Source organism: Mus musculus, chromosome 1 (genome assembly GCF_000001635.26).
Source record: "Mus musculus strain C57BL/6J chromosome 1, GRCm38.p6 C57BL/6J".
NCBI classification, from domain to species: Eukaryota; Metazoa; Chordata; class Mammalia; order Rodentia; family Muridae; genus Mus; species Mus musculus.
In genome coordinates this window covers 170,322,265-170,344,280 of record NC_000067.6, presented here as the reverse complement: position 1 = coordinate 170,344,280, position 22,016 = coordinate 170,322,265, and the positions used below count along the sequence as shown (strand labels likewise).

Below are 22,016 nucleotides of genomic sequence, written 5' to 3'. Positions count from 1 at the left end.
GAACTCAGAAGTTCTTGAAAGACCAATCCCCAGGGCCCAGAAGATGAAGAAGTGGGCATGCACAAAGCAGAGAAGAAGAACGGTGGGCCCTAGCCAAGATTCTTGGCAGAGTGCGCCCTCGCTCTTCTTCCTTTCTCTTTGCTAACAGCTTCATCTGTTCACCTCATGTGCACCTTGCACTTTGTGCTTTGGTTCTGTCCTTTCTTTGCTCATCTCCACAAGCTATAAACAAGAGAGCTTTGTCCAGGGCAGTGAAAGTCACAAGAGCGCCAACAGTTACCAAATCAACTTTAGGCTCCAACTCATCAAACCATGCTCTGCATATACACAGCACTGCAAAGACTCCCAGATGTACACAGCCAACCAGTTGCAGGCTCACTTTGACTGAGAGGATGAAATGGTCCTATAAATGGTTTTTCTGTGGACCAACCAAGTATGGGCATCAACATTTGACTTCTGTCTTCCTAAAGCCTATACCAGTAGACTTTACCAGCCTTTGTGTGCTTTTTCGCGGATAGCACGGGTCACAGAGAATAGTGTTTGTCTACAGAGCTATTGCAGCATGCTTTATCAGATATGGTCACCTGCCATATTGAAGCCCATGCTAGGCATAATGAGGAGAATAGTTATCCGTTGCATCTTGACTTGGTTTGTGTACTAGGACGAGAGGTGTGCTAGGCTGGGTGAGGGCTTCTCTCAAGAGGATAGAGAGCTGGTTTAAAGGAATAGGGTATGCTGGGAACAGGAGCATGCCGTGCTGAGATCGCTTCCTTTAGGCCTATTTTCACCAAATTGCCTGTAATTGGCACTTCCAACGAGTGTCAGTGTTCTCCCTGTGCCGCTGAGAGCCACTCTAAGGCTAGGTATTCCTTTCCAGCTCTGAAAACATCAAAGCAGCTGAATCCAAGCTAATCTCGATAACCAGGAGGCCACACATGCTTTGAGCTGCTAAGAGAAATTGGCTGCTGGGCAGGAAGATCTAGTCCGTGTGCCACCCAGCACTTTCAGGGGATTATGTAAAACTAAGCTGGATTTGTACAAAAACCATGCAGCATAATGATGCTTCCCCCCGCCCCTCCCAATCCAGTAAATCCCAGAGAGTGGCCAGATCTCTGAAAGCTGGAAAAGGCGGTCTTCCTAATAGTCCACTTGCTGGCTCCGCCGTGTGCCTGAGTGCCTGTAATCTTTCCACTTCCACTTTGATTTCCCAGTGCCATGAGATCTGGGCAGCGGCTTCCATGTGACCCAGGAGACGGAAAGTATTCATGGCAACCTCTGAAAGAGTTCGTTTTAAAGCTTCTCTTTAGCCAGCTTCTCCATCTTAGGTTCAGACATGGTCTACTATTAAGCCCTAGCGTGAATGGCTCCTGCACTTCAGGGCAGCAAACAGAACCCATTTTCTTGCCTAGGTTCACCAAGTGGGGTTAACCTATAGAAAGGAACCCACAGCGCTGTGTGTAGAGTGTCTGTGAGGGGATCAGTCTCTGCTAGGTGCGCATTGCCCCTGCTGGCTGGCTTCTCTTAATTGCTCTACTACCAGGGCCCTCTTATAAAGTCATCTAAAAAGATTTTTCAGTAGTGACAGAGGAAAGTCTTAAAGGTCAAGGTGGCATCTAGGCTCGAAATAGCCATTGATGAATAGGGTTGGGAACTACCAGGCTGCTTCTGAGCCTCAGAGAGGTGAATGGGAAAGACTGCATACCCACAAAGGTATGTAGTTATTCTGCAGAGCAGACAGGCTGGTTCGCTGTGTCCTAGGTCACCACCTCACGAACGCCGAACTTCTCATCAAATATGCCACCGTGTCCTTTTACTTTGAATGGGACATAGCCTTTATTTAAAGAAGAGTAAGAGAAACTGAAATGAAGTGATTTGACGCCAACAGTGCACTTTACAAGTTGTGCCCACTTCTTCCTGCACCGAAGCCGTTTGGCTAGCTCAGAGCTGAGGTACATCTGCCCTTATGGGTTTTCCTCTTAGGATATGGGAAGAGACAGTGGCTACTGCCCTTTGGCCCTAGGATATGTATAGAAAAAGAGATTCTCTGAAATTCTTCACATTTCTGTTACCGATTTAAAAAAGAATCTCAGCCTATTAAGATCTACCTTTTTTCCTGATTTAATTATCTTTTGATGCAATGAATTTTATAATGAGAATAAAAGTTTTTATTTCTATCGTGTTATTTGTGTGTGTGTGTGTGTGTGTGTGTGTGCACCCGTGTGTGTGCGCGCATGTGCGTGTGATATGCATGTGGAAGTCAGCAGACAGCTTGCAGGAATTGGTTCTCTCCTTCCACAGTGAGTCCTTGAGATCAAACTCAGGTTGTCCCCACTGAGCTGAGACAAGATCTGGAAATATAACTGAGGGTGGCTTTGAAATCCTAATCCTTCTGCCTCTGCTTCCCAGCCACTGGGATTATAGGAATATGACACTACACCTGCCAAAATAAAGCATTTCTTGAGCGCCACTGTATGTGAGCCCTGTGGGAGGTGTCTTCTATGTTCCTGGCATACCAGTTCTCCATGCAGTACATGAGATGTAGTGAGAGACACATACTGTTAACTCACATCCTCAGTGGCCTAGAGAACCTTAAGTGGGAAAACTCTGATAAGGGGAGGATAGAAGGACAACAGGGGCTGAGGGGACAACATGCCCCTTCCAACAAGGGGGAAGGGACACCCAGTATAGCCTTCATCTTCAAGAGAATCAAATTGAGTTCACAGTCAGTTGTTGATTCTAGAAAATGCACTCCAATATCAAAGTACTGTATGTACTGAGCGTTAAAGCCAATGTGCATCCTTATAGCCATTTTGGGCTTCTAAGCAGCCGAACCTGTAGATGTGCCCACACCTCTGTTCTTGCTGAAGGTGGCAGAAGAAGAGTGAGCCAGAGGCTTTATGTGCTCAGTTCTGAGCACCATCCATTTTCAGCTTCGGATACATGAGAGATAAAAATCCTCCGTAAAGGCCTTTCCCACCCACCCAGCCTCTGATATAAATCCAAAAATACATTTATAAATCCTACCCTTGCTCCTGTCCAATCCCATAGTCCAAGGGCATGTTTATGGACCTTTAAAATTTTAATATCTTACAAGCTAGTTAATGGAAATGCCTGTGATTTATAGAGGGAATGGAAATTGTGCCCTCTCTTTCTTGGGAAAATCTGAAAGTTTATAGCAACACACCTGGGAGTGAATTTTGTTTCCTGCGTGCCTGTATCTTAAAGAGAGAATCTGAGGATTTTTTTACTCTGGGAACTATGAGAAAAACTACCCAGTCCTTAAAAATATTTACTCAGAATGAGATTTCTGGGTTAATTTATATAAGAAAGTCACAAAATTGAATCCTAGGTCTTTACATATTACTTAGTCTTATCCATGTTTATTTCTAGAAGAAGAAAGTCTGTGAAAGTCAGTTGGGGAGGGGGAGTGAAATCTTCCATGCAAGGGACATTGGCAGGCAGAAGAAAGCCCACACGTGCAGTACCTTGGTGAATGAGCTTCGCCATTTACCGTTTGCCATTGAGAAGCCATAGTGTCTTAGTTAGGGTTTTACCACTGTGAAAAGACACCATGACCAAGGCAACTCTTTTAAGGACACCAAGTAATTGTGGCCAGCTTACAGGTTCAGAGGTTCAGTCCATCATCATCAAGGTGGGAGCATGGCAGGATCCAGCCAGGCATGGTCCTGGCAGAGCTGAGAGTGCTATGTCTTTCTTCATCTGAAGGCTGCTATCAGAATACTGGCTTCCAGGAAGCTAGGGTGAGGGTCTTAAAGCCCACACCCACAGTGACACACCTACTCCAACAAGGCTACACCTTCTAATAGTGCCACTCCCTGGGCCGATTACAAACCATTACAGATAGGCAGCCTGTTATTCTTTGCAGAAAGGAGATAGAGAGGGAAAACCAGAAGATAGGCACAGGGTCATCACTGAGTCTGGAGCACATCTTCTTTTCACCTGAGGGTTGAGCTTCCTTGTTGAACCTCCTGACCAGGGAGCATCTTTATGGTCAAAAGTGATGGGGATGCACTTGTGAACCCACAGCAGCTGTAGTTACCTGCACATGATCTACACAAAGTTAAGGCAGTCGGTGTTCTAGTATAGAGTGGGAGGGATCTGTGAGCCCACCCCTGATTGAGGAAGTAGGGACAATTTGTGGTTTTTAGAGCAAAGACAGTCAGCTTTCCTTAAAGGTGTAGCTCCTGATGAAGTTGCTCACACTCCACTGAATAGCCCCACAGAAGTGTATGGATAGCACAAATTATAGTCGATGGATTATTAAAAAGGAGGAAGGGGGCATGAAGTTCGAAGGGGTAGGCATATGGGGTAGTGTGGAGAAGAGTTAAAAAGAGGAATTTAAGTGAATACGATCAAAATATATTGTATGAAATTCTCAAATCATTTATCAGTAGTAGTAGTATATATATTGTATGAAATTCTCAAATCATTTATCAGTAGTAGTAGTAGCAGCAGCAGCAGTAGCAGTGTAATAGTAAAGAGAGATGTAGAAAGTTGTCATGTTTGTCATTGACTTGTTAGGTACCATGCCTTCAAAGTACAGGTTCTCATGTTTTTGGAAGGAGTTCACAAACATACTATGGAAGATACAGACAAATATCAATATCCTGAGATGAATAAATGAATCAAAGTGTAACCCCAGCAGGATGCCCTGGGCCTACCAAAGCACTGGACATTAGTGTAGCAATGCAATATCAGCTGTCTTGTTCTGATAAACCCTACTTGACTGGTAATGTCCCCTGAGTGGGGGTAGGTCTTGAACACGATCCGCAGACTGTGTGCTGTCAGTGTCACACCCAAACTCAGATCATTCAGAACATGGCTACTGCTCAATTGAAGCATAAGGTCAAGTCTAGTGAAGTAGCCCACAGTTGATGATGGAGAGATCTTTGGCTTTCTTTCTTCACTCTGGGCTCTGAGATATTTTACGTACTTTTCATTTTCAATACTTGAAAGTGGGTGAGAGGTCATTAATCACCAAATTATACAAACTGATTAAACCAGTGGAAAACCTTTGAGACCACATCCAGGGACCACCCTCCCTTACCCCCAACCTGTGCCTGTTAGGTCTGGGAAGGTTTCTCTGCCCTTCCTACCTCTCCTTATTAAGTGTTAGAATCCTGGAAGACTAGGTGCACTCCTATTGGGGTCCTAAAGGAAGAAGTTAAGAAGCAGGATAAAAGCAAGAAAGGAACTGCACCACATCCCAAAACATCATTGCTCACACAGGGCCTGGGGCTACATTCCTGATTTCTTTGAGTAGCTTTATAGTTTCAATTCCTAAATCTTTAATCCAGTTGAATTGATTCCTACATATGTTGTAAGGTGTTAACTACATATGTTGTGATTTTGGTAATTTCTACATATGTTGTAAGGTGGGAGTCTAATGCATGCCTCTGCGTGTGAATATTTACTCCTCCTAATACCGTTGACTGAAGAGAGTCCCCCTGGTGTGTATAGTTGGTGGACAGACCTGGGTATATAATGTCTTAAAGAAAGGCTAGGAGAGATGTGCCTCTACTCTCTGCTGGCCGCCATGGGTGTGTGTGGCTGCCAGGCTTCAGGTGGTTCTGCAGTAGCCTTTGCCGTTCTAGCCCCACAGAGTGCCATCCACAGAAGCGCCTAGGAAAGCTGACATTTGAAGATGGCTGAGTCCCTCCTAGTTTGGTGGGCTCATTGGACATTTGATAGTGGCTGGTGACAGATTCTGAAGGATCAGAACTACTTTTACTCTGGAAGGGACAAAATGAGGCCATGTCAGGTTCTAAGTCCAGAATTGGAACCCTTGCCTCTGGCACCTGTCTTCAGGTGACGATTGCCTCAGAACTGGGGTGACATAGGTGCTATTTCTAGAGTAACTGTGCATCTGAGAAATGTTGGATATTTCCACCTCTTTCCTTTTCTGGCTGCCTGGATTTCTGATCACCTTGCGCATCCTCAGCCACAGCAGTCCATTGTGTCCTTGTGGAATCTGCATCCTTCACTGTTTCCTTCTTCCTTCCCAGAGTCAAGCTATGAGAATCGTGCGGACAGTGGGACAGGCCTTCGAAGTCTGCCACAAGCTGAGCCTGCAGCACACACAGCAGAATGCAGATGGCCAGGAAGATGGGGAGAGCGAGAGGAACAGTGATGGCTCAGGAGACCCAGGTAGGCACCATGGCTGCAGAAGGAGAGGACCCAGGATGGAAGAGTAGATCCTCCCCTAAGAGCCAGCCTATTAAGTTACCTAAAAACTAATTCTAATCATTTCACCATTGCAACCATTTATGTTTTTTTCTTTTGTTCTCTTTTTGTTTGTTTTAGTTTTGTGACAAGTTTTTAGTGTGTACCACAGACTGACCTTAAATGTGAACTCCTCCTGCCTCAGCTTCCTGCACGAGAGATGGTGTTAATGTGTTCCAATAACAACTAGTGAGAAATAACACCCACTGTGACTACTTCGACAGGAAAAGAAGTTCATTGACAGTTTAACAAAGATAAAGTCTTTAAGAATAGATTACATATTCTGCTTGAAAAATGGAAGGCTACAGCATAGTAATGAAAAGAAAACTCGAACATCATAAACATGAATTCTGTGTTTTACATGGCAAAGATTTCTAACAGCAAAGGCGACATCATGGTAACCTTGGGTACGCACATACTACACCATTCCAAAAGCCTATGGAGTATAATTAAAATGGTACCCAAGGGAAAACACAAAGGTCAGTTATTGGCTTTAGCACATGAGACATCCTGATTGTCAGATGAATTAGCATTCAAGCCAAAAAGTTAGAAAACAGAGGGGGAGAGGCAGGAGAATCATGAATTCAAGGCCAACTTTTTTTTATATATAGACTTTGTCTTAAAAACAAAACAGCTAGAAAAATCACAAAAATAAATCTTATACTTAAATAGCAATATTGCCATGTTGGACAGACAGACTCTTGGTTTGCACTGTAGCTACCAGGCTACATGTAGTCATGGGTATGTTCTACTCAGCCTTAACCCATGCTTCTGAAAAAAATAGCTCATAGTGTGTGCCTCAGAGGCACATTGTAATTACATGAGCTGACATGCTTTAAAAGGCCAAGTCTGATGCTTGGTACATAGAAAGCACTAGACACCTGCATGTTAGCTCTTATTGTTTTAGTACAAATGTGTGAAAGTTTTAAAAACAAGGGTAGAAATTTTCTAGAAAAAGCAAATAATAGGGGAGTGGCTTTCTATATTTAAATAAGTTTTCCTGTATATGTGACCAGGTACAGCTGTACTGACGTAAAGTAACTGAGCAACTCACAGCAGGAGGTCAGAGCCAGAGCCAGGCACAGGTGCAGAGTTAGACTCCCTGGGGAGAACATTGTGTAAATACCTATACAACTTGAAATTTTACACGCCTCTTGACTCTTAAAATATCCTCATAGTGTCTCTAAGAATGTATTCTAAAGATAGACCTATACATGTGAAGTGATGAACATTCTATATGGTTATATAAGTGTAGAATCAGTTATAAAACCAAAGGATTATAAAAGGCTTTTTTTTTTTTTTTGAGGCAGAGTCTTACTATGTAGGACTGGCTATCCTGGAACTTCCTAAATAGACTAGCCTCAGACTTGCAGAGATCCACTTGCCTCTGACTGTGTCTCTGCCAGTACCTCTGCCTCTGTCACTGCCCCTCTGTCCCTCTGCCTCCCTGCCTCCCTGCCTCCCTGCCTCCCTGCCTCCCTGCCACTGCCCTCATGACTAAACATATACACCACCATGCCTGGCTACGAAATCACTCCTAAATACAAAAGGAGACTACCGCACAGTGGCTAAGAAGTCTGAACCCGTTAATGTGACTGGCATAAAGCCATCTTAAGATATTTTGTTCATTTTTAAAAATCAAGTTCTAGAACTGTGGCTATACTTGCTACCAGTTACATTTTATTATTATAAGTACATAGGAATAATTATCTGTATATATGTGAGTATACATGTATGTTTTATCTGTGTGCACATACAAGTTTACTATGCACAGAACCTTTACAGCATGATACGCAAGAAAGTGGGAACATGGATCACTCTGTAAAGGGTTGCTGGGTGACTGAGGTGGCCAGAAGACCTGCTGCCCACTGCACTTACAACTTTCCTACTCTGGACATTTATTAGTCATAAATTAGGGAAACCTGGCATTTCATCTAGTGCTCTGTGTCTATGTGACCCCGGAGAGTCACCTTGCTTCTTCCTTGGCTCACTCATTTGTACCAACTGAGGGTGCTCTCTGGCTACCACGAGCATCACAGTGACCTTGGCTAATACAAAAGATCACTAGGCAGAGCCTTGTGTCTTCCTGTGTGTGCTGGACCACTTGGTGCTTAGGATGGGCCATGATACTAACATAAATTTAAAACCTTTCAACCTCTGTGCTCTGAGACATCGAGCTTGGGGTCACAGGCAGACTTTGGCAAACACTTCACATGCATGCGTAGTTATTAGTAGAGAGTACAATGGAGAGAGTTACTGGCCTCTCTTGGATGCTCTGTGAGACTTATGTCTGACCACTTTACTCAGAGAATGGAATCTGTCTGCTCACTTCTGCACTGTAGGATACTATAGACTGCTACCTGTCTGTCGGCATTCCTTTTGTATATATGACTGTGGATGTATGTTTATGCACATGTGTGTATACATGCTCTGTGTATATGTGTGGAAGCGAAAGGACAATCTTGGGTGTCATTCACTTTCCTCCTCCTCCTCCTCCTCCTCCTCCTCTTCCTCCTCCTCCTCCTCCTCCTCCTCCTCTTCTTCTTCTTCTTCTCCTTCTTCTTCTTCTTCTTCTTCTTACTGTTTGAAACAAATTCTCCTGCTGGGCTAGACTTCATCGCCTAGGCTGTGACACTGACCAGCAAGCCCCTGGGTTCTCCCTCTCTCCCTCACAAATGCTGGGATTACAAGTACATTCCCGCCATGTCTGGCTTTTTCCCACCTGGATTCAGGGGACCAAACTCTAATCTTGCAAGCACAGTGTAGACTGAACCCCAACCCCAACCTCTACTAACACTTCTTTGCCAGTGCCCTACTACCTTGTTAGTGGAGAATGGCAGCTTACATCTCAAGAGCTCTCAAACCCATGCCCGCATTGGCAGCTGGAATATACATACATGAAGAGATTCTAACCAGAAAGTAGCCAACATTGTCTCTGGTGAAGCTGCTTACTCCTAGAGCGGAGGGGACTTAGACACAGGGTGGTGCCCAGAAGCTGAGCATTTGAAGACCATTGGCATCACAGAAGTCCTGTCTGAAGTGGTTGCTGTAATTTCCAAGTAGCTAATCAACTCTGTCCCTCAGCTGCTGGCCAGGGAGGTCAGGATGCCTGGGCTGGCATGGTAGTGAGAACTGCCACTAGGTCTTATTTTGTGCAGGAGGAACTATGTATTCCCTCCAATGCCAGCTCCTGCAGCCGTCTGCTGGGCGAGTTGCTGTGATTTCCCAGCATGCCGAGGCGATAACTCTGGGCAGTCTATGGTGTTCCCAGTAGGGATCGCATCCTATTCTTTGCTTCCAGTCTTATTCTCCACCCCTGTCTTGTACCCTAAACTCCTTCCCTCCTCTTCTGGGTTTTTCATGGACCTTCAGCCATTGTTAATGCCGTGCCCTCTGCCAAGTGGCCAAGTGTCCCCTTCATGCAGACTTCTTCCACATCCTGAACACTCTCTCTTTCTCCTTTGGAGGCGTCCTCTCTAGCTTTTGTTCTCCCATTCTCTCCCCTTCCCTGTTCAGAAACTCAAACACATTGATTCCTGCTGTGTTCCTGGGTCCTCATCGCTCCCAGATGATGCTGTTAGCATTAACATTGAGTCCTCCATGTGCCAGGTGGAGAAATATATATTATGGATATATAATATAGACATTATTCTATCTGTAATGGACTGTGAGCCTTGAGAGCATGGGGAACCCCTAGCACAGTGATTACTTGTCGAATAAATTGACAGTCAGTGCGTGCAGCCAGTGACAGCATTCCTTTTTACCACTGTCTCCAGTCATTATAAAATGCTTACTCTGTGCTTAGATGAACGTGAAGAGGAAGAGATTTCAACAGGTGTGACTTCTAAGCCACCTCCTTGATTATGAAGGATGATGCTTGGGCTGGGAGGAATTAATAGAGTAGAGGTGATAAACACAGAGGAGGAGCACAGATAGCTAAATGAATGTTGCTGGAAGACCACGATGGTGGTAGTGGCTACAGAGGAGTCCAGCATGGTTGTTCTCTTCTGGCTGTAATAGAAGAGTCGGTAGCCACCCACCCTCCAGTTATGGTGGGCACCACTACCTCTCTGTTCTGTTACCTTTTTACTTTTTTTGTGTTTTAAAGACAGGATCTCTTTATGTAGCCTGGTCTGTCCTAGAAGTTGCTATGTATACCAGGCTGGCTTCAAACTCACAGAGATCCTCCTGCCTCTGCCTCCTGCCTCTGTGCTAGGATTAAAGGCACCACCGTACCTGGCCTGGCCTATTGCCTTTCTAGAGATAATTTTCTTAGCTCACATTAATATACATGAGTTGTCAGCTGCTTGGCATTTTCCACATACCTTAAAGAGGGTGTAATTATGTAATTGGTATTCCACAGGTCGGATTGGGCCCAGAATGCTGGTTCATTTTTATCATCTTGACATAAACTAGAGTCACCTAGGAAGAGACAACTTCAATCGAGAACTTACTTATATCAGATTGTGCTGTGTGGCACAATCTTGATTTTCTTGATTAATGATTGTTGTGGGAAGGCTCAGTCCACTGTGTAAATGCCACCCCTGGGCAGGTGGTATATGGTTTTATAAGAAAGTAGGCTGCCAGGTGGTGATGGTGCATTCCTTTAATCTCAACACTCAGGAGACAGAGGCAGGTAGATCTCTGAGTTCAAGGCCAGCCTGGTTGGCAAAGTGAATTCGAGGAGAGTCAGGGCTACACAGAGAAACCTTGTCTCTAAAAACCAAAAAGAAAAATAAGATAAAAAGAAAGCAGGCTGAGCAAGATAGTAAGTAGCCCTCCTCCATGTTTCTGCTTCTACTTCGGTTCCCGTCTTGACTTCCCTCAGTGATGGATGGTGACTAAGATGTATAAGGGACACAAATCCTGCCCTCCCCAAATGGCCTTTGGTCATGATGCTTGTCCCAGCAGTAGAAAGCAAACTAATATGCCCTGCTTGCTTTCTTCAGGCCAAGGTTTAAGATGCCAAAGCTTCGTCCACTGTATCTTTTCAGTGTCAGTCAAGTGTGAATTGGCACGCTCTTAAGTCACACTGGCTTCCCTGTGTGAGGAAGGGAGGCACCTGCTGGTCTAGACAAGGATGTGGCCTTAAAGTTACGTGACAGAGAGAGTATGCATGACGTGTCATTTGTGTGTTTCTATTACTGTGTGTAGGTGTGTGTGCTGTGTGACTTCTGTACATGTATGGACAAATGTTTATTCAGCCCAGAGTGGCCACTGACAGCAAAGAACACCCATGTCTGGCTTTGTAAACCAGTGAGTTTATCGGGGCTCCTCCCAGAAGTGTGGATGACTTAGAAAGCTGCATCACCAAGACCACAGTTCCCACTGAGGACTCTTCTCTCCCCAGCAACTAAATATAGCTTGAAATAGCTCCATAGAAACCTCTTTCCTCCTTTCCATCTCTGTGCCCGTGTTGAATGGGGGGTTCATTTTAAATAATTGTTTCTTATGGCTAGAAGCCTGGTAAGTCAGTAGTTTGCATGTTGGAGATCCAGGGAAGAGTGAATTTGAGTGTGAAGTCAGTCTGCTGGTGGATCCTCTCTTTTTCATGGAGATTAATTAGTCTTTGTTCTGTTCGAACCTCCATCTGATCAGATGAGTCTACCTACATATAGGCATCTACTTAATTAATGTAGGGTCTATTAAATGTTAATTGCAACTAAAAAAGGTATTTGTGACTACCTCTAGAATAATGTTTGCTGGATGCCTGGATTCTGTGATGCCTTGACCCTTTAGCCCTGACTGCTGGCTGTCACAGAAGCGAGGAGGCAGTGAGGTGCTAAGAGGCCACTGGAACTCTTAGGCAGCTAAACTTGGATCCTGGCCCTACCTTGCCCACTCAAGATCTCCAGCAAACTGCAAACTGTTAGATGTTGGTTCTCCTCTGAGGCACTGAGAGAGAAAGTGCCGGCAAAATGAATGCAGGGCCTGGTATACTGCAGGCTCACAGCAGCAGCAGTGTGGCTAGCAGTGTGAGCCGAGTGACTTGAGTGTGATCATGAGGCTGGGATTACCTCAAGTGTCAGCAGCCGGTACTGTTTGGATCCGGGGTTGGAACCCGTTCTTCTTCAGGAAGGCTGCTCACTGCCTTCTTCTGGTCCCTTCCTTTATACCTCCAACACACCTCTTGTTGTGCATAAACTACAGGCAACCTAGTTTCTTTTGTCCCATCTGCTTTCCTTGGAAGGATTTTCCAGTGAAGGTCCAGAGGAAAACGGGTGGTTTCCTGTGGGGATCCGACTTCTGTGTTTGGGGGCTTTTCAGTGAATGTAGTGTTTATCTTTCCAGAGGAGCCCTGCCGGTGGTGGGATGGCAGGCCCGTTATTGTAGAGAGGAAACTTATTTACACTTGGAAATTGGAAAGGGCAAGGGCTGGAGGCTCCTCTGGCTTCTTTGATGTCTGCACTTTCTCTTCTGGGATTCAGCAGGGATTTTAGCACTGTTATTCACTGGCACCCTGTCTCCTCTCCCCTTCCTTGCTCTGCACCTGTCTTCCTTCTTTCCCTCCTTCTTCTCCTGATCCCTGTGCCGTGAAGGAGGTATATCTTTTGAATCTTTTGGCAACAGCTGCCCTTGGCTCTCCCTGAGGATCAGGCCAAGATGGGGCCACTGCCTTCAATGCTTTATTGCCCATTTGGTGGAACATACCCACCGTCATTCAGAATCCTCCTGGAGAGGGTTTCCTGGGAGAGATCCCATTTCCTTGGAGGTAAGCCTTCTCCCATGTAGCAACTGTCCAGTGTGTGTGTGTGTGTGTGTGTGTGTGTGTGTGTGTGTGTGTGTGTGTGGACTGGGAGGCCTTTGGCTAGGACCCAGCACAAGAGCTTACCAGGTAAAGATGCTGTCAAGGCTATCAACCTCTGTTTGATCCCTGGCAACCACATCGCTGGGGACTCATGCAAGTGCACACAGGTGCACATTGGCACATCCTCACCCAAACACATACATACAAGGGAATAAAAATAAGTAAATAAAAACCTGGGGCAGTGTGACACACACTTGTCATCTTAGCATCCAAGGAGGCTGACATAGGAAGAGTTTAAGGCCAGCTTCAAATAACCAAAAATATATGCATATATGGATACATATATAATCCCTCCATGTGTTTGGCAAGAATGCCTATTCTACTCTGAGCAAATGAGTGTGTGTCTTAGTAGCCAACTCCCACATCCTAAGTTAGAGCTTCAGGCTACTCACCCAGTATACCTGCAACCTGTGTCCCTTCACCTTCTAGTGTCTCCTGCCTTCACCCGTGGGAACTGCCATTGTAGTCTCTATTTCTGTCTGTCCAACTTCGTTTTTAGATTAGTGTTTCCGTTCTTTCCCCCTTGTCTCTACGATCTGTTTTCAGCATCCCCTACAGACCCTTCTACCTCCCCGTTAAGTACTAAAGTTTCTCCTGGATGTGGTCCCTGGGTTCTTTTCAGACATACCTGTGCTCATGGCAGATTTCTGTCCATGGGCTGAATCTTTCTCTAGCTCTCCATCCACATGCTTAGCCCTGGTTAGCCCTGGGATCCATGTCTGCTAGTTTTCCAAGGAGATCAGAATTGGTGCCCTAGCAGGCTGTAGTCAGGACCAACTGCCTTTGTGCCCCTCATGGGGAGGGGGGCATCCCCTCAGTTCCCAGAGGAAAACCAAGCATGCTATTGACTTGTAAATACCAGGCTTATTTCCCCAGACCACTGGGCACATTTGCATAGGAAGGATTTACAGCCACTTTGTTGGGTATAAGAACACTTTCACATCCCTGAGCATGAAATTCCACCAATCCCTGGGCTTGGATTTCAACCTCTCCAGTGACCACCCTGTAAAACTCCACTTCAAGAAAACCTATATAAAGCCTGCCTCCTGCTCAGTTTTCTATGGCTTCTCACCTTGGCAGAGGCAGCCACCATCTTGTGTCTCTTCCAATACACCTCATATGTGAGGTTTGTTGTACATTGTCACTTTGTGGTATTCCTTGATTCATGACTGTCAAGATACCTTTCCTATCAGAGCTGTAACCCTTGCATCAGGGAAGCCTTTCCTGTCAGAGCACTTACACATTGTTCTGCATGGTAGATACATGCCTCACACCTGGTTGTCTGGGCTAGCTCCAACATTAGGGATTTCATACTCTCTGCACCCTGCTGTCACCAGCCTGCCTGCTCTATGTTCTGACTGCTGCTTGGTCCCTGAAAACTATTAGGGAATTGTATTTGAAGGCAACAGTGATGAACCTAGAGGGCCCATGCCTGTAATCCCAGTACTCAGGAGGCAGAAAAAGGAAGAAGGGCATAGGTTGGAGGCTAGCCTTGGCTAGCGAGTGTGTTCTGGGATATCTTGGGCTGCAGAGTGAAGCCCCCATCTCAAAACAGGAAAATATGGTGGCAAACGAAATCCCAAATATAGGGTAAGGAGATAGTCTCTGTGGACCGTGGAAGCTGAGGCCTGAGCTGGGATGCAGTAGAGATAGCAACCCTTTTCTTCTAGAATCTTTACATCTTGCTGAGAGAAATGTACCAGGCATCCAGCTTGAGGAATGTTCATTTGTTTCTGGACTTTAGGATGATACTGAAGAGACATAGCACACTGGGTTGAAAAGGTGTATTCGTGTACCTCGAACGGAAGGGTGTGTGACATGTCAGCCCATGGCATGCCTGAGCTTGAGTGACTGAGAACTAACACATTAAAGAGGTACGGTTGTTCCATATGTTGTGGTTCCCTTCCCTGTTATCCCCACAGGCCGGCAGCTCACGGGAGCTGAGAGGGTCTCCACAGCCGCTGCAGAGGAGACAGACATTGACGCCGTGGAGGTCCCACTCCCTGGGAATGACATTCTGGAATTCAGCCGAGGTGTGACTGATCTGGATGCCGTAGGGAAGGATGGAGGCTCCCACATAGACTCAACGGTAGGTGATCTTCATGTGTGGTCCGGGTGCCTGAGAGCAAGCTGGGTGATAGTGGTGGCTCTGGGCCCTCAGTTGTCTCACAGTTCCTGCTGTGGCAGCCTCAGAGTGAGGTGCTCTGTCACTCCATGGCAGTGTGCGAGCATATTCATTACCTCCTAGAGGGGTCTGACCTGCTCGAACTCAGCAGCCACTGATACAAGAGAGAGTGCTGTGGAGTTCATTTCTGAGGTGTGTTGCCCACCTGGGGACTCTCATCAATGTTCTATTGCCTTTTTCCCTACACATCAGCATTTTGTATATGTGCAGGGCTCATCCGGAAGATCAAAGTGATATAGGTAATCACGTGACTTAGTGAAAACAAACAAACAAACGAACAAACAAACACCCAGGCTGTTTGAGTGCTCTCACCTTGTCTACTGGTTGTGTGTCTTCAAAACCCTTGCATAACAGCTCTGTTGAGTCTGGAAACTGGCTCACTGCATGTTAGAAACCACATGGAGGCAGTCCTCCTCACCCCCAAGCCCGGCATTCCACAGATGGGATGACTAAATCCTAAGGGGGCTTCTCATATAACCAGGGAAACAAACCCCAAGAGCCTTGAGACTAAATTCAAACCTGAAGACAATTAGACTAAGAAAAATAAAAGCCAAAGGGAAAGTTCCTTACCGGTGGCATGACCCTGGGGTTCCCAGGCCATCCTCCATCAGGCCAGCTCATGAGGAAACACCTGTGTAGCTTGGTGTGCGGTGCCTCCTGTTTCCTCTGATGCCTCATTACGTAGCCTCAAGTGGCAATAGGCCTTTGTCCCGGGTGCCTTTTTCCTATGTGTCTGAAGATCAGCAGAGCCACCAGAAACAGGACATACCTCCCTCACATTGAACTCTGACTTATAGGAACTGTCTGGGTGAAAGTGTCCATCAGGAGAGAGAGACAGCAGCTGTGGTCACCTAACTCACAGAGGTCCCCCTGGGTCCTTTGTTGTGATATCTAAATGTTCTTACCTCACTGTAGAAAGAGATGGGAGAGGGAGGAACATCTGACCCTGGAAGAGGAAGCACAGGACAGCACAGGAAAGAACTGGGGCTATCTCCCTCTTGTTCTTGTAGCAGCATGATAGGTAGCCATGTATACAGACATAGATTCTAAAGCTAGAACCCCAGTTCAAGGTATATAATTGGAAATAAGGACTAAGAAATATTTTACCAGCTGCCTGTCTCCTACCGTAGCAGCAAGTGTTACCAAAGTATGAACCTTTCTGACTGTGTGGTCCAAGCGCAGGTGTGCCAGCATTTCCTCTGAGGAGCTATTCTTCTGTCATTCTAGACGGAGCATCTTCAGTGTATGGGTTTTGCTCTGCCCATGGACCCACCATGACTGTTATTACAGTGAGAGTGGGACCTCAACGGTAGCTTCTGCCTCTGAGCCATGTTCTTCTCTTCCCAGGTCTCACCCCACCCTCAGGAGCCCATGCTGACAGCCTCCCCTCGAATGCTGCTCCCTTCCTCTTCCTCGAAGCCGCCAGGCTTGGGCACGGGGACGCCCCTGTCCACTCACCACCAGATGCAGCTCCTCCAGCAGCTCCTCCAGCAGCAGCAACAACAGACACAAGTGGCTGTGGCCCAGGTTCTCCTCAGCCTCCTCCCTTCTTCACAGGCTCCACTCTCATGGGCTTGACGCACCTTCCCTAGCGAGGGGCTCAGGGCAGGTTTAAAACTTAGGGAGCTCTAAGGAAACTGCTCATGCTATGGGTTCATTGCTTGTTGGGGTTCCGGGAAGTCAAAGGGGAGGGGGGACAGATGGGGACTGCGGTTAAAATGGAAAAAAAAAACAAAACAAAATGAAACACATTGGTTCCCCATGTATCCCTCGCTCTGAATTAGGCTTGGCTGGCTTGGCTGATGTTGTTGGATAATGACTTGATCTTACCAAGGAAAAAAGATGTACACAGGCCCTCCCTCCCTTTCCTGCCTTGTTTCCTTGTTTGGGGTGGGAAGGGGTGCCCTTGGAGTTAGGACAGGTGTGGCTATGATACTACTCTCAAAACGGCTCAAAGTATGAATCTGTGCCCAGCATCCTTGCACAGACTTGCTACTCTGGCATCCCAAACACTCTTGACCATAATGGGTACTCAAGACTCCATTAGTGGTCCACTTATTCCAGACAGTACTTGATTAGGAATTCATTATAATAGCAATGGACTTTTAGGAATTTAGGTAGATGATCCGAGCCATTTGAGAAGAACTGGCTACCTCTTAGCATCCAGATGGAGTCTGTGCCCTGAAGTCGGGTTGGAATATAGCTGCTTTGTGGGAGATTGGGCTGATCACCCTTGCTTGTTTTCAGAGGAATCCTTGAGTTTGACTTCTATGGAGGACACTGGTAATTCATGCTTCCTTGGAGACCAGTAGGCTGAGCCTTCTCTCTATTATGGGCAAGTCAGGGATGGTGAAGAAACATGCTTGAGTTCCAGGCAGGGTCAGGGATTATATGGATAGCTGAAGGTGGTCAGGAAGGGAGGATAGTTGGAAAGTTATCTGGGAAGGCCAATGTATGCACCAGCCTTCTTGTGTGTTCTGCCTCCTCTTCTCCTGACTCCGGAGTGAAGCGAAGCCCGATGGCAGAGTGTTCCTTTCCTCTGTACACTTTCAGGAAGCATCCGGCAGCCTATCCTTAATCAAATCAGCAAGGGTGTGGCTTTAAAGAGCTCTCTTGTCATCTTGCCTTTGCTGACTGTACCCGAGGCACCAGCCTTGTGGGTCACTTTGTTCCACATTTCAGGAGACTTGGAATCAGTGGGATGCTGCTCCAAGGTACTAGATAGAACCTCAGAGGTGGGGTGGGGGTGGGAAACCAGAGGATATGCGCGCCAGGTGGGAGGATTTACAGGTGTATCCAGAACAATGACAGAGAAAGAGGATGTCACTAATGCCTTCTTATGTTGGGGGAAATAAATATCATTCTTTGTCAAATGAAAGAATCTATCTCTGGCTGATGACAGAATGACAGTCTGAGACTCTCCTCCTCAGGGTGCAGGATGACAGGAAGAAGGCCTGAGCATTTCAGCCCTGGCCCATTCCAAGGCTCAGCAGTTCCCCAAGTTTCCCATTGAATACTTATCCATTATCCAAGCAATTCTCTTTCAGCCTATCAATCCCCAAGTAATTATTATTTATCTAAGAGTAGATCTGATGCATATTCATGATGTTTTATTATCAGAGAACATCTGAAATGGAAGTCAGCTCAGCTAAGTGCTAAAGGGAACCCGGTTGCAAGTGTCTAATCTGCACACAGTGTTGTGGCAGTGGAAGGAATCACTCAGCCTACAGTCAGTCAGATTCACAACTTACCACAGGTCTGCTGCAGTCGGGACAAAACCCAAGAGTGGTTTTCTGGCATAGGAAGTATCTGTCTTAATAAAACATCCATGTCCCTGCCCTACTGCCTAATCGCCTCTCTCCTGGAAGACAGTGAGTCTAAGGGAAGAGTGCAGTATAGTGTTCCAGATTCATTTCACAAGCACCAAAGCTGCAAGTATGTTACCGGGTTGGTCAGCCCAAGCCTCTCATTAACTCAGAGTCTGTTGGCTATCGTTGGCATTGAGCTGCTGGACTCTCAGCTCAATCAGTGATGTGATGAAAGGTCACTATAGGGCATCGATGCCCTGTATTGACACAGTGACTTTGAGGAAAGTGGCAGGCTTCCAGAATCTTTCAAACTAGACTTAAGGTCATTGATGGCTTCTCAACCATAGTCCTCTGCTGTCCTTGACCACCTCCCTTCTACCTGCATCTTCTGTACTGCTAGGGACACAGTAGGGAACAATCGGACCTCTCAGATGACCCTTGGCTCCTTGGTCCTGCAGATGAGTTCCTAACCCAGCTTCTTCAATCTCTCTTACTCTGTAGGATCTGATCCAAGGCCTTTCTGTTATTATCTCTATCCATGGATAAAATCAGTTACATAAGATATGCAGGTCAGTTGATGACAGGTCATGCTGGCCTTGTTTACACACCTGCAACAGACCAACTCTAGCATGCTTGGTTCTTCCGCAGGACAGATTAGTTTCTGATGAAGAAAAGTCAGCTTTTACTTGTTCTGTCAGACTACTGCTGGCAAACTGCAGGGTCTCTGTCTTTCATTGGACTCTCAGTAGTCCCCAGAATTCAGTAAGTATGTCATCTCAGTGTTTAGGGTAAGAACATAGTTTCTGTTTCTCAGAGCTTCCAAGCCTCTGTGCAATACTTCTCAGTTTAAAATCTAAGGGTAAAGCCCCAGTTTCATGCAGCTATGTGTGCTCTTGAAGTCGCTTGTTGCATTCTTTATGCCCCCAGTGCGTTTGTTCTCATGCACTGGTCTGATTTGGCTGCTGTCTTTAGACCCATATTTAGTTCTTTTTGATGTCGTGACTTTTTCTAAGGCCTCCAAAGACCTCTTCCAGCCTCACCTCCATTCTTTCAGAGCTGATCTTGAACATGCCTTCCTTGGTCTTACACTCATAGGTCAAAGACAGTGTTACCCAACTCCTAAGTACTTCCGGGTCATTCTTGAGTGTGTAAATACTGACTTACCCCAGTCCCTCTGCAGCTCTCCCAGCCCAGCATGAGCCTTGCCTGGCTGCATTAGCTTTTCTGCTTTTACAGTGGCCCAGAAGTTCAAGGGTGTGGGTGAACATATAACCACACCTTGAATGGTACCTGGTGCCTGCATAGCTGCATGCTGGGCCTGCCTGGCTCCAGGATTGTGTGTGAGTGACAGCTGTTAAGTGGGCCAGATCTGTTCATCATTTGCCAAGCCCTAGCCTAGCTCTTGGGGGGGGGAATAAAATAATAACAATAGCAAAGCTCATTGTTGCTATTTAAAGAGCTCCTCTACCTGTTGCTACTTGTGCTTATTCAGGAACAAGTAATTTGTTATTTATGCTTTGTGCTTTGTGGTCCTGTGTGTGTGCTGTAGTTAGAGCAACAGTGCTGAAATGCTTTGTGCCCCCACCCAGGCCCTCCACATAGCATCTGTCCTTGTGGCTTCTCCCAGTCCCCAGCCCTGCCCAAGTCCCTGGTATATGCATGCTGAGACAGCGCTGCCTGCCTCTGCTTCCGTCTGGTATGGTGAAGGGGGCGGGGGCAGGTGCGCAAATTGCTCTGGTTATCTCCACTGCCATTTCCATGTGCCCCCCACTCCCTAACTTCAGCCTGGCCCTGCCCTCACTTCTGATGGAGGAGCTGGAGTCCAGGCAAGTAGGCCGGAGAGTGAGTGAGTGAGTGAGTGAGTGAGTGAGTGAGTGAGTGAGTGGGACAGTGGTCTGAGGTGGTGGCCAGGTGGGTGGGTTGAGGGTGAGTGTCGGAGTTTGGGGAGCGGTGCAGAGATGGAGGGATTAGGGTTGGTGTTATACATGTTGTTCTAGGATTGGGGTACAGAGCAAGACACCAACACTGCATGTGACTTGGTGCCACATTGCTGTGTCTGTGCCACCACCAGCTTGGTCTGAGTAGAATAGTCAATGTTCAAAGTATTGTAGACAGTTTTGGGAAAAGATGTTAAATTCTTTGTCTATGATTGGGGTCAGGGAGGGCAGATAAGATGGTACCTTCTGTTCCTGTCATACGTTGAGAAACAGAGCCCAAACCAAGGGTGAAGCTAACACTACCTGATTTTGATATTCCAACTCCATATAAACTCTGCTTCAGTGCTTGAAGAAGTCTAAGCTGCGTTGTCCTTACTTGGCCTGGGGTTAGTTCTGCAGCTCAGGGCTCTGATCCTCAGGCCTGATGCCACTTCTGGTGACTGCAGAAGCAGGTGGTTCATTAGTGCTGGCTTGGGCAGTGACAGCAGTGTGTTCTTTCTGTGCTTATGGAGCCTAAAAACATTTGCAGTGATCCGGCTCTGCGCTTGCCGAGGTAAAATCCTTATGTAATCGGGGCCGAGAGGCACTTATACTCGGGGGTGTTTGTTCACGGCACTTAATGTCAATGGGTTTTACCAGAAGCACAGTATTGGAGGGTAGTCTCTCGGGTGTTGATGGCGCTCCACCCCTGGAACTTGGACACCCGTCAAAGAAGCATCTCACCCAACTCCTGCAAGAAGGAACAACTTTTTTCTCCTTCTCCTCCCTGATTCTCAGATGTCACTATGGGGATCTGAGGATTTTTCTTAGTGACCCTTTAGCAAGTGGCCACTAGTGTTTATGACTGTCTATCTGAATACAGGATCAAATAGCCCCTAGCCAGCCCTCTCCATTGACAGATGGGGCAGCTGAGGCCCAGAGAAAATTGCCTGTAGTTGTCTCAGAAGGAAAGACTCCAACACCCCAGCTGCTAGTTCCATTCTGTTGGGATGCTGGTACCCAAGGGTGTATAGCAGGTGTGTAGGTAGCTCATAACAGATGCTAATTAATGGTGTGCAGCCATGTTCCATATTTCTGTCTTACATTTCTATTTGATTCCAACATAAGTAGAAGTGAGAGATCTAATCCATAGGTGGTAGATTCCTTTCAAAGGTACTCTTATTTCATGTAAGTAACAGTAGGGGCAAGTAGAGTTTTAAGCTTGCCTTCTTGGGGTGGAGGGTACAGGTAGGGGTTTCCCACAACCCTTTCCCTGTTTCTTAGATTCAAACAGGATTCAGGGGACTCCTGGGTGAAATTTCTCTATGTCTCAGTTTCCAAGGAAGCTCCAGATTTCACAATCACCCAGCATCAGAAACCCAGGCTGCATGTTACTGACATATCTTTCCCTGGTCTCACCCCTCCTCACATCCCTCCTGTGAATAAGATAGAGCAAAGTCAGGGGTTGGCACCCTGATCAGGACAAGAACTCTGTCCTCAGCAGTCCTTTATAGAGGACAAATTTTCTTTAGATTCATTGGGCATCTTCTCCCTGG

The 22,016-nt window shown here is 46.4% G+C and overlaps 1 protein-coding gene across 2 annotated transcripts in view; it reads left to right on the top strand.

The window, feature by feature from the left end:
• The window catches only part of Nos1ap (nitric oxide synthase 1 (neuronal) adaptor protein), a 274,383-nt gene that overhangs the window by 245,569 nt on the left and 6,798 nt on the right, over positions 1-22,016 (top strand). Inside the window, exons 6-8 of one of the 2 annotated variants that reach the window (NR_154593.1) lie at positions 6,027-6,168; positions 14,974-15,140; positions 16,584-20,370. Coding sequence is in view for 1 of the 2 variants with exons in the window: in NM_001109985.2 (NP_001103455.1) it covers positions 6,027-6,168; positions 14,974-15,140; positions 16,584-16,763 (489 nt within the window). In the remaining variant the exon portion in view is untranslated. The remainder of the gene's footprint in view (positions 1-6,026; positions 6,169-14,973; positions 15,141-16,583; positions 20,371-22,016) is intronic. The other variant, NM_001109985.2, reaches the window with a different exon arrangement.